Source organism: Sardina pilchardus, chromosome 2 (assembly GCF_963854185.1).
Source record: "Sardina pilchardus chromosome 2, fSarPil1.1, whole genome shotgun sequence".
NCBI lineage: Eukaryota > Metazoa > Chordata > Actinopteri > Clupeiformes > Clupeidae > Sardina > Sardina pilchardus.
In genome coordinates this window covers 34409400-34422641 of record NC_084995.1, presented here as the reverse complement: position 1 = coordinate 34422641, position 13242 = coordinate 34409400, and the positions used below count along the sequence as shown (strand labels likewise).

The 13242-nt window shown below is 44.2% G+C and overlaps 1 protein-coding gene across 1 annotated transcript; it reads left to right on the top strand.

The window, feature by feature from the left end:
• The first annotated feature begins 7806 nt into the window (after positions 1-7806).
• On the top strand, positions 7807-12557 carry slitrk3b (SLIT and NTRK-like family, member 3b). The gene is made up of 2 exons (XM_062556434.1): positions 7807-7887; positions 9093-12557. The coding sequence occupies exon 2, from the start codon at positions 9119-9121 to the stop codon at positions 11804-11806; it is 2688 nt and encodes an 895-aa protein (XP_062412418.1). The 5' UTR covers positions 7807-7887; positions 9093-9118; the 3' UTR covers positions 11807-12557.
• Positions 12558-13242: the final 685 nt, after the last annotated feature.

The following is a 13242-nucleotide window of genomic DNA, read 5'->3' as shown; positions in this document are numbered from 1 at the left end:
GCTGCAAGGCTACCAACCAAACTGGTGGCTTTGTGGACCTGTGAGAACCACATCAAGCCTGTTGTCTGGAAACTCTTTTGCGAATGGAGGCTGGAGATATCTCACCGCTGATAGCCTACAGGATAGGTTAGGTTCTGTTGGGATGATAATCTCATTGTCGTTAATAGAGCTAATGAGCATAGCCGTGTACAATTGAACCAAGCTTTCACCCACAACACTCAAGTCCCTACTGAATGGCAGTGAATCCCACACAACAATAATTACAGTGGAAATGTCAGCTAATACCTCATTCTCCAGGTTTGAGCATAGCCCATGTCATCCCACTCATCATTAGGACATTTTGTCTCTGTTCAGAGGTCAAAGTGTAGGCTCTTTGGATCATTATACACTTTTATTGTGATTTCCTTAAATTTGAAATAGTACAGTATCTGCACAAGCCTGCCTTGATGAAAAGAACAGCTTTGTGTCAGGTCACTGAAACTGCTGGAACTAGTCATTAGAAAAGAATGGTCGAGTGCGCTGGTGACATTGGATGACTCAGCCTGAGACTGCCCCAGTTTTTTCTAACACTGGCCACACTTGAATAATATTACAGCATCCTGGTCCTTACAATCTTTGGTAATGTACATGGCTGTGGCGGCTTGTCAGTTTTATTGTTATTTTATGGATTTGTTTGTGGCACACTACCCAGGGTTTGAATGGTCAATTCTGGCATAGTCTGGATGCAATCAGTATGTCTTTTGTTCACACAACCAACCAATTTGTTGTGTGTAGCTATACCTGTAGGATAACCAAACAAATTTAGGCTTTAACACACTTTAACGTCAGGGATTTGTTTCCATAATCACTCAATTTGTAGTATGTGTACCTCAAGTCATGCATCTTGTTGAAGTTATTTTACTAAATGCAAACCAATACACAGAATCAAAACCATTTACCATTGTATATCAAGATCTATCATTTCGACGACTAAATGAGTTTACCTTCAGCATGTCTGCAGCCTGTTTGAAGTTTGAAGACAAAGCAAATTCATTTGGGAACAGTGGACTTAATGGCACGCTGAGTGTTGATCGACTGCTTTGTCACTGTTTGAGATGCTGCTGTCTTCTTGTACTCCACCCTCTTCTTCAGTGCTGGATTAGCTTTCATGCTCAAAGCCTCCTGCAATTTAACATCAATATCCCAGTGCAAACAAATGAGCCAACTTGACTCATGTAAATCAATCTCAAGTATAATTGCTTTTTTAGAATATTTAACAAAGTCACTGTTAAATAATGAATGCCACTTATAGTGGCAACTATTGCAAAAGAAACTCCAGTGTTGATCATAAAGCACATTAAGAAATGTGTGAAGACAATATTACAACAGGACCAGGGTAACGAAAGTCCTCGTGTTGTCACACTAAAGTCCAAGCATCAGATACTGAACGGTCTGACTGATTCATTCAGAAGTTATAGAAAATGAAAGGTACTCAGAATCTCAGTTGCACATCCTTAAACACCCACCATCTCAAAGAAGGTCAGCAGAAAGTGGATGCTAAATAGACATCCCACGGACTGCATAATGTGCCTCACAGCGGGTCTGTAGGCACATACAGTATGTGAAAAACACAGGCCCTGCGCAGTAGGTTGTCCCAAACTTCATTTCATTTTCTCTGCAGTATGTGGCCCCAGTGGAACGCCAAGAAGCATTTGACAAATTAGCACTTCGTCTAGTATGAATAGAAAATTCATGTGGTTGAAGTGAAAAATTCCTCCCATTCAAAGTCCAGGGACGTGTTTAGCTTGGTCCCTGCAGTTTAACTAAAGATTTCCCTGTCAAAGAATAAGAAAAGCAAGAAATACCAATGTACAAGAGAAAACTATGTGTGCATATATATTTTTAATGGGGAAAATGTGTTGTGGTGGAACAGATGTTCTGTTCAATCTTTTCATTAAAGCATACGGCGAATGCTGTGCTAATATTTTTTGGTCATGTGTAATGACCAAATGTGCTCATTGTTTATCTGTTCATAAGCATTCACAGTTCTACATGGAGAAGTTGATTAAATCAACTGACCAGGGTCATTATGTTGCTTTATATCATCTTGTAAGCAAACAGAAATTACTTCTCTAATGTAGGCATTCAGTGTCTTGGCAAGGATTTGATATTCTCTCTCTGTTCCACGTCTCTGCTCTCTGGAGTCCAATTTAATTACCTTTGAAGTCTGTGTCAGCAGAGGGTAGTGACTGGTGCATCCATGACACCCCATTACCACAGTATGTTTATGTGACATTTCACTGCCAAGCAATATGGTGTTATTGGAGTACATTTTTAATGAAAACTTAACTCTTCAACAGCTTTGCGTTGCAAGCATGGGACAAATAAATAAATAAATAGCTCACATAGGTTAATTGCTTTCTCTGAAATATGCTATGTCAATATTCATTAGTGTCCTGCAATGCAACGTATTCTTTACTTTTCTACCAATTATGGTTTGGTTTCTGTACATTACTCAGATGTAAGACTGCAGTAGATTACCCCAGCCATAGTTCAGTTATTTAATTATCCAGAAAGAGATATGAATATTAAACTGTAGTGATTCCCACTACGATTGTCGCTCATGCAGTATACAATACTAATAAGTAATTATGCATATACAGATGAGCATTGAGTATGAACATGAGTCAAGGATAACATGTGCCAAGTGAATATTAAGACGTACTGTAATGCACCACCTCATATCATACTGTATAAGAGTACATGCAGCAAAAAAACATGCATTTAATGGAAGTGTCTCTCATTTTGACAGGGGCATCTTTATTAAAGGGCATTATTTATCATTGTTTCCTTTATTTGTTGAGTGAGTTTGTTGAGTCTAATATGAAATGCTTGCACTTAATAATGACAGCTATATTTCCTCATCAGTGTAAGTGAGTGGATTATGGTTATCACACCAGGGCACACTTCCACCCCAAGTCAAAAATGCACTCGTACCACAATTCATCATTAGTATCTTCATGTGCATTTCTTACGGAGACCTTAAATATTGGCTCAAAATCTAGAAAGTACTATATTTTCAGACAACATACTGTTTGATTCCAGATGGGCAAAGAAAATTATATTACAAGACCCCCCATATCACCAATTATGCATTTTATTCCAGCTGTAGTATTGACAACCACCATCTTGGTTGTATAAGATATATGCCCTCAGTTCCTAGGGAGCCATTCACACAACAACTCCCCAGGTTCCATGTTGTCTTCACATTTCCGAGGAAATACTGTGAGCGCAAGGATGGAATCATCAGCGGACATAGTCTATCACCTGCTGTACCAGGTTGCTATTAGTGGGATTCGAACCTCTGACCTTTCTGTTGCCAGTCTGTCATTTTACCAGCTGAGCCCTGTGCTTTTATGGTTAATTGTGCCTGATCACCGACCATTGACAGAGAATTGTATTCAACCATCAACTCTCAACAGGCTGAGAGTCAGAGAGGCCAAAAGTGGCCCAACGAATATTTCCAGTGCAGAATGTCTGAATTACACATCTCTAGTTTAATATGCTTCTCATCACACAGGAGCATAATCTCAGAGCCCCTGGAGCTGACCCTTTTTCAATGCACTCGACATGAGGCAATGCACCAAAGAGACAGAGGAGCTTTTGCATTAGCAAGTTCACCCAAAAAATCCTATATGTGAAAAATCCTTGACGATGATGTTCTTTGGAATGCACATGCAATTTTAAAGTCTACATGATAAATTCAACACCGAGGAACATGAGTGTTCAAGACGTCTTAAAGGTTATACAGAATAGCACCACAGAGAGTAGGTGAGGTGGAAATATTACCATGTTCTTCCTCATGAGGGAAAATCACTCGAGTGGAAAACAAAAAGAAAAAAAAAATCAACAACAAAAAAAACGAGCAGAAAGAAACACCTGATTGAAAGCCGGCAGACTTTAGATGCAGTGCAGCAGCACAGAAGCTGCCTGATGCCTTTGGAGTCACTGCACTCTTAATCTACCCAGGGTTTACCTGGATGCTCTGAAGGCCAGGTTCCCATGACAACCAATTTAAATCCTAATTAAATGGGAGGTTTGTGTAATTAGCCCTAACAGTTTTCCATAGCTCAGGGCCTGCTGTCCTTGTCTGAGGTCTGTGGGAGCATGGCAGAGGAGAAACCGACATGGCGATTGCTGCACAATCACCTGTAGATTTGGTCCCAAGCTGCCTTGTGTCTGGAGTGTCCTTGCAGTCAACCAACCCCACACCCCACACACCCGCCCACCCACCTCCGCTCCGCCACCCTGTGCCACCCCGGTAAGGTAATTAACAAATGCCTTAAGGCAAAGTGATCTCAGTAGCTTGACCACCGCTGTATAAACCTGTGAGTGAAAAAAACAATTTGTGAGGCGGTGGGGGAGACATTCCCTTTAGATATGTGAAGTCCATTCCTTCTCATTTGAGAGTGGGTAGGCATGAATCAAGTGAGGGCAATCATATTAGTACAGCCACCGCCATGCTTTTTTAACCAGCTGTTATTTATATATTGCAAACACTACTCACCAGATCTCACACTTGAGTTGGATGTGTAAAGCGTACCTCATGGCAAAAGTCTGGTAAGTGAATCAATGAGTAGTTTACATACTCCTTCCAAACAGCTATGTTCTAAAAGGAAGTCCATTGATCTTGGCAGTGTAAGTATTTGACAGCCGTGCAAGGACACATCAATACTTCTTAGGGACTGGCTGATATTTAATTATATCCTAGTGTATACCCATTCAGGGAAGGGTGCTAGTCACATAGCCAGCAAGGCCAGATGAAGCCGAGCACAGAGAGATATTTTAAATGCACAACCATACCAAACACAGAGTACATATGCCATGCGTGTACAAAGCAAATACAGGTCTTAATTACAATGGCAAAATATATAGGTGAAAAGAAAGAGAAGCTGTGTGTTGCATTTTTCAGGCTATATTTTCTATGATACCCCTGGTCAGTCAATAGTGAAAGTAATTAACCGTGTAGAACTGTTTTGTCATTGACGTCATTGAGACCATGGTGAAGTTAGTTTCACTTAATGCCTATGAGTTCAAATACTAGACAAGTGCAGATGCATGTACGCTATACTCTGCTAGTCACAAACAGGTTTTTAGTTCAGCAAGGTTTAGTGGAATCCCTTTTCCATAGAGTCTTGCGTGCAAGCAGATTCCTTCAAATGTGCTATCAAAATAGCAATGCGCTGTTGGAAGTTGTGATGCTTGTTGTTAAAGGGAATGACAGATGTCATTCTCATTGGTTTAAAAGATGTTATGCCCAAAACACACCCATGACTGATTCAGAAACATAGGAACAATCCTTTTGCGTCCAGCGTTTAATCACGCCTTTAAATTAGTGAATGTAGACGGGCCACGCCTTTAATGTCTATGAACTTTCTGCCTCTGACCATCCATTTCTGATCGCCAAAATAGAGCCCTTGAGCTCAACAATGAAATGATACCCCTCCCTTTCATGTTGCTGAGCGCTGATTGTCTGGAATTGTTTGTGGTTTGAGCCACAATGTTTGTTACATGACAAGGCCTGTGCATGTGTACTAGTCTTTGAAAAGCACACACTCAATGGCATGCTAGAGGACCACAAAAATCAGCTGCATTTGGAGTACAATCACATAGAAGAATGGCAACTATACAGGGGTGAAAATGCATAAAAAAGTCTGAATCATTTTTGTTATAAGTCATTTTGATTTCTGCATATCACAGTATATTAAATAATGTAGATGGTTTATCACAAGCTACCAGAGATTTATGCCAGGCTATGTGTGTCTGTGTATCGGCACCACACAAGCTGGGCTATATTGTCTGATGGAGATCCTCTGGAAAGCTTCAGTGCTCTGTGTAGCTTGGTACAAAGATGTTGCATTATAATGTATGGCCAGGGCCTATCCATTATCCTGGAGACATTTGCATGATGGAGACCAAAAATCAATACATGAATGTGCTCTGAATTAGATGTGGTGTGGCATTTGAAGAACCAAAGAGCATATGAGCCCTGATTTGCCATGTAATAGCTTCAGGTTTATAATGGTAGGCCTACACTTTGCTTGAAGTATGCATAATGTGAAGCTTTAATGAATGGCGTCTATTGTCTTTTGGAAATGGGTTGTCTGAAAACCAATAAAGTGCATATTATGTAAGAGTAAGAGGAATATATAACATGAAAAGAGAATGCAGCTATCACAAGTCACGAGGGTGGTATATTCGTCAGTCACATTCTGATTTCACACTTCAACAGGGTTTTTTTTTTTTAATCCCAGAAGGAAACAAAATGGTAAAATGAAATTTTAAAACATAGCCTTGGCAGACATGTTCTACAATTTGTCATGTAGCCTACTGCATTATAGCTTCACCACCACCAAAATCTCATTTGAATTCCTACACTAAATATAGGCTATAATGAATTGCAAATGGTAATGTAGTTCATGCTCAAATGGGGGCCTGGATAGGGGGCAGTATTAATTTTTATAAAACAGTCTACTTATACCTCCAAAAATATATTCATAAATTAACCACTTGTGCTAAATAAGGATATTTCATAAATTGAGTTCAGGAAGAATATAGGCTATAGCCTAGCACAGCGAGGTAAGATTGCGGGATTTTTTAGGAAAATTAGCTAGCCTAAAAAAAACCCATATGTGTATCTCCAGTTCCTGCGTAATGGTAATATGCCGTAGGCAACATACGCCTCTGTTTTGTGAAGTTCGTGGCCTCTGAGAGGTCTTAACTGCATTCAAATGTCAACTTTCTCTGCTAACTACAATAAACTTTAAAGACCCCCTGTGGTTTTGCCTATGCGCGCAGGTTGGAGTTCTTCCCTATCTCCACCATGATGTCAAAACCACTTAGCTTACTCTGCCATCCAGCTGTCTGTTGTCGGTAACCTATTTCACGGAACAGTTAACAAAATAAGTCAGCGTGATAAGATTCAAAGTTTGCAATTTTTGTAGGTGATGAATATAACATGAATTTTCAGGAGTATGGAATTGCCCGCAGGCCTCTGAGTGATAGTTGAGAAAGTCGCCACAGTAGAGATGTTGCGCAATGATGCCAGCTGGCAGAAAGTTTCCATGGAAACCAAAATAAGGCCCTGTTAAACGGTTAGAGCGATATGCATAGGGCAAAATACACAATCAGTTAAAACATAATCAAGTGGTTACTTCAAAAACAGTGAGGTCCTTCAGTTAAAACATATGTCCTCAAAGACAGTGAGCACAAACTTCACCATATCCAACATTCCACAGGAATTCAGCGGATGTATTGTAGCTTAAAACAATGGAATGTCAATTATTTTTTTAAAAAAAATGTTTAGCCTAATTAGTACAAGCATCAGAACTCATTTGGAAGAGATGTTCTCGACTGCATGCTTGTGGACGGGTTGCAGTATTGATAATGTCCTGATAACAAATGTAGAAGATGTCCATGCATGTGCGCGCCCTGTACAGTGGGTTACAGTTACCCGTAGGCTATTCTTTAAACTCAGAACTGTTGCTGCGTTTATCTATGCGTTAGTAGCCCCCTTCTACCTACAATATTCCAGCATCAATTCCGAACTGAACAGGCTGTCACTGGATCAGTAAGTAAGAAGTGATTCTTCGTAGCGATTCTGCATACGCGTGAAGCTGCAGCCTCTACTGGCTGCACTGTTGAGCGCTCGTCAGGGGAGCGGACCTGCATTCTAAAGCAAACCTCTTTTAGACATTGCAGTCCAGTCACGTCCTCGGTTTTCCTATTTGCCTCTGCCACAAGAACGCTGGGATGAAGAGTGTGCCTCAATGACCACGACATGACAAGAATCAACAGCGTTTAAAGTGTTCTGTCGGCCGTTGTTTTAATTGCCCTGCACCAATCTGAGTGAGTAGCGCACATTTCTGCTTAGTTTCCGTATGGATTCGAATGCGGGCGGTGGTACAAGGAGACAAAGGGAAATACTAATAGATTGCATTACAGTGCAGTGGATTTCACTAAGTGTATTAACTTGTTAATGATTTTTAGTAATTGGATACTGGTTAATATGGCATGTGTAGCTGATATGCTGCCACAGCTTTTGTAATTCTCTGTTATAGCCTGGTGGGTTTCCATAAGTTACGTTTTTTCATGCGGTACTTGGTCATTCAATGGTTTTCTTGTGCTTACACAGTACAGAGTGAAGCTAGCGGAAGCATTGGGTCGATTCTCTTCAGAAAGCGATGTGATAGTCCTGCTTGGATATCAGTATCATCGAGTGGGTATTTCGTGAAACGTATTGAATACGTTGACTGTCTACTAGGACGTTATTCACGCAGATAAAACTGGTGTGCGCTTAAGTGAGGTGCTTAAGAGTTAATAATTAAAATGGGCCATTGTCTCATTATAAACATCTGTTATTTAGCGAAAATGACATTTTCTGTATCCTCCCAAGTGTCTAGTATCCATTAAATATAATTGCATCAGCGTCTGAAACAACCAATAGCTGTGCGCTGCTAACATGAAATGATAAAGGCTTTTTTGAAAATACAGTAATTCAGCCTCCGGTCTGCCTGTATATCTGAATCCCCTGCAGTTAGTTTTATTTAATAAATATGTCTATTAGCAAAGTAAAAAATTTTGTCTACGGAGGTCAAATAGACTCTTTTGACTCTTTTGTCATTAGCTATCACCTGATCAACAATCATTTTTTTTTTAATCCTGCAAAGGAAGATTATTTTGGGGAGTAAATCTATTATACCCATACCACATCTATCATCCCTCATACAGTAGCATGTAACGATGGTTGGAAAAGGTGAGGAGACTGTTATTTTCTTATGTTTGTAAGCATCTTGGCATGGCACAGGCTACTATATTAGATCTCCAAACTGCACCCTCATGTATCAAGAATTATAACCTTTGTTTGCTGTACGAAGATGCTGTAAACAAAGATAATGTCAAAGTATGATTTCACTGTCTTGTCCTTTGATGTATACAGCAGATAGATAGCTGTGATGGTTGGCCTCCTTTCACTTAGTACTGCAAAGTCATGATCAGAGGAGCCATTGCGTTGCATTCCACAGTAGTCTCACTAAAGTTATTTTATTTTACAGTGCAGTGACGAAGTCTCTCGGGGGCTATGCAATCACCTGGCTTCGGCGGAAGGATGTTGTGGGTTACGCTGCTGAGCACAATTGCTCTGGGATGGACAACCCCAATCCCTCTATTAGACGACTCGGAGGAAATAGATGAGCCTTGCTTCGAGCCCTGTGACTGCGAGGTGAAAGAGGGCCTGTTCCATGTCCATTGCGACGGCAAAGGATTTACAAATGTCAGCCAGGTGTCACAGTCCTGGCTGAGGCCTTTTAAGCTGTACCTGCAGAAGAACTCCTTACGCAGGCTTTACTTTAACAGTTTCCTGCACTTGAACAATGCGGTGGCTATTAATCTGGGGAACAATGCTCTGCAGGACATCCACGTGGGGGCTTTCCACGGGCTCAGGGCCCTTAAGAGATTGTACCTCCACGAAAATAAGCTGGAGGTGTTCCGCAACGACACGTTCCTGGGGCTGGAGTGCCTGGAGTACCTGCAGGCCGACTACAATGTTATCAAGAGGATAGACAGCGGGGCGTTCAGGAACCTGCACAAGCTGCGGGTGCTTATCCTGAATGACAATTTGATCCCCGCGCTGCCCGGCTTCCTGTTCAGATCGGTGTCTCTGACGCACCTCGACCTGCGCGGCAACCGCCTCAAGGCCCTGGCCTACCGGGGCACGCTGGAGTACATCGGCCGCAGCCTGATGGAGCTGCAGCTGGAGGAGAACCCGTGGAACTGTGCGTGCGACATCGTGCAGCTGCAGGCCTGGCTGGAGCGCATCCCCTACACGGCGGTGGTGGGCGAGATCACCTGCGAGCACCCCTTCCACCTGCACGGGAAGGACCTGCGGGAGATCAAGCGGACCGAGCTCTGCCCCTCCTTGAGCGAGGCGGAGGTGGAGGCCCGGTTCGGCATCCCCCACTTGCCGTTCTACACGGGCAGAGCCAGGCCCACCAAGCCCTCGTCCATGTCCTCCGTCAACCACAACACTGCCTCGTCTGAGCAGAAGGAGAGGCCCCTGAAGCCCACGAAAAGGCCAAGGCCGTCCAAGACCCCGCCGACTCCTCGTAGCGTCTTCCCCAATCAGCCTCCCATTGCTGGCTACCAAACCAGACCGCCCATCCCAATCATTTGTCCCATTGGCTGCACATGCAACTTACACATAAATGACCTTGGTTTAACGGTCAACTGTAAAGAGAACGGATTTCGTAACATTTCTGAGCTCGTGCCGCGACCTCTTAATGCCAAGAAGCTTTATTTAAGCGGGAATCTAATTCAGAAAATTTACAAGTCGGACTTCTGGAATTTCTCCAGTTTGGATCTACTGCACCTGGGCAACAATCAGATCGGTTACATACAAGAGGGCGCCTTCATCAATTTGCCGAATTTAAGGAGTCTGTATTTGAACGGCAACAACATCGAGGTTCTGACGCTTGACATGTTTCACGGACTTCAGAGTCTGCGCTACCTGTACTTTGAGTACAACGAGATCAGAGAGATCCGGCCGGCGGCGTTCAGCCTGATGCCCACGCTGCAGCTGGTGTTTCTCAACAACAACCTCCTGCGAACGCTTCCCAAGGGGGCCTTCGCCGGCACGTCGCTCGCCCGCCTCAACCTGCGCAACAACTACTTCCAGGGCCTGCCCGTCGGCGGCGTGCTGGAGCACCTGCAGGCCCTGGTCCAGATCGACCTGAACCAGAACCCGTGGGCCTGCACCTGTGACGTGGTGCCCCTCAAGCAGTGGCTGGACACGCTCAGCTCCGTGGTGGTGGTGGGCGAGGTGGCCTGCAAGACCCCGGAGCCGCTGGCCGGCAAGGACCTGCGCTCGCTGCCCGTGGAGTTCATCTGCCCCGAGCTCCGGCTCTCCTCCCCTTCGCCCGTCTCGTTTGGCAGCAGCGCCGGCGTCTCGTCCAGCTACCCGGCGGGCTCGCCGGGCTCGCAGCCCGCCGCCGCCAAGGCGGTCATCCCGCTGTCCGTGCTCATCCTGAGCCTGCTGGTGCTGTTCGTGTCGGCGTTCTTCGCGGCGGCGGCGCTCTGCGCGTACGCGCTCAAGCGCCGCGAGAAGCTGCCCTTCAAGAAGCAGGGGGAGGTGGGCCTGACCGGCATCCAGATGGAGTGCGGGATATTCCCCGAGCAGCCGGCCCCGGTCCCCGAGACGCCGCCGTCCAGCCACGTGTACGACAGCATCGCCGCCCCCATGGTGCACATGTGCAGCAACCCCATTTACAAGCCCAGGCCAGAGGACACCGAGCATCCGCAGCAGCCCCAGCAGGAGCAGCAGCAGCAGCAGCAGCAGGAGCGGCCGGAGAGAAGCAGGTCAAATTACAGGACGCTCGCCGAGAAGGAGGAGGAGTGGACCATGGCCGTGTCCAGCTCCCCCATCAACACCATCGTGGGCATCGGATCGCCGTGCCGAGACATCACAGGCTTCCACGAGAACGGGATTCTGTGCCCGACGGTGATCGACAGCCAGGGTCCCACTCCGAAGGTGGGCTTCGTGGATAGCCTGTTTGGCACCAAAACCCGGTTTAGTGACATGCCAGACAGACACGCGCACCCGCCCCCCGAGTACCCGCACATCAACCAGGACGCCAGGCAAAAGCAAACGATCACAATCGAGACAAGGACAGGATGTCCCAATCAAACCCAAAGTGATTACCCCGAGTTGAGGGCCAGGCTGAAAACCAAGGTGGATTACATTGATGTGCTGGAGAGGTCATATCAATTTTAATACATGACTGCTTAAAAAGCCTGTATTCTGAGAAAAAAAAACACATGGTAAGACTAAGAAGGAAATGCTGCAGTCCGTAATTAGTGTTTTCCCCTCACGTTGCTCTGGAGGAAATACATTACTCAGATTTTTATCAAGTGCCTTCGCAAGAGCAGCCAGCAATGTTGTTAATTGTTATTTTTATACGGCCACAGTTTTATTTATCTAATTACAAATATATAAGTAGGAAAGGTGGGGCACTAGTGCAGCTGTCATGTATACGTACATGTTTGTGTGCACCTGAAAAAAGGGCGTGTCTTTATAAAAATATATATATAACTTGGTTTTGGCTTTTATCTTGTTTGCATATTATGGACTTCTGAAATGTGTTTATTGAACTGGAAATCGTCCTCCAACAAATAGGTACACAGCAGTTATTGTATAACTGTCAAGCGCTTTGTTGATTATGTATTTTCACAATGAATAGATTGTCTTTACTGGGACTTCATTGATCAGTGAAATGGACCCAGACAAGGTCAGAACAGAACACTGAAATTTGCCAGAGACTTCTGGACCGTTTATTCGCCGCAGAGATGGTACCCTTTTGTGCTCCATCTTGCAAATATTAGATGAAGAATGTGCATATATTTATTCATAGATTTCAGTGTTGAAATTATTGTACAATGTTAAATCAGTGTATAAAGACTATGCCTCTGGTTTAGCTTTCCATAAAAAAAGAAAAAAAGGAATCCAATAAAGGGTGCTTATCTAACGATATGGTCTGACCAAGTCCCACCATGAGCATGGCCCTTTTGATTCAATCAGTGGAGTTGTTCTAAACACACACACCAACCTGCCTGCTATTGTACAAACAGATGCACTCACCACCACTGCGCACAAGCTTTCGCAGAAACACACGTTTAAGTAGTATTCCTTTTATGGCGACGATTAGCCATGCTAGGTGACCCCTGTTTGAAGCATAGCAGAGTGCATTTCGTCACAGTGGTGGTATGAAATGGACACATTTTTATTTGCAAGGCGGCGTGTCAAATCTGTCCTAACCCTGCAGGGGGAGGCCATGGAGAGCTGGGCTGTCTCTCCTCGGTCCTCCTCGCTCAGCTCCGTGCTCTCGCAGTGTCCATGGGAGGGAAACAGTTAGATACACCTCCTCACGATTCACAGGCAGGCTTAACCTAGTTACACAGAATTGCATAAGGGAAGAAACATTTCTCTCTCTCTCTTCTGTGATGGATGCAAAGGAAGAGTAACCACCCTGTTCAAACAGCGGCCTCAAATGAATCATGCAGCACTGGTGTCAAACAGGAGCACAGGATTGGGTACTGTATGATCTTTTTCATGTCTGCCATGTATGATGCTTCTCTAAAGTACATGTGTCTCCCAAAAACCACAACAGAATATGACAAGCAGTATCTAAAACCATTGCCTTCATGCTTTGT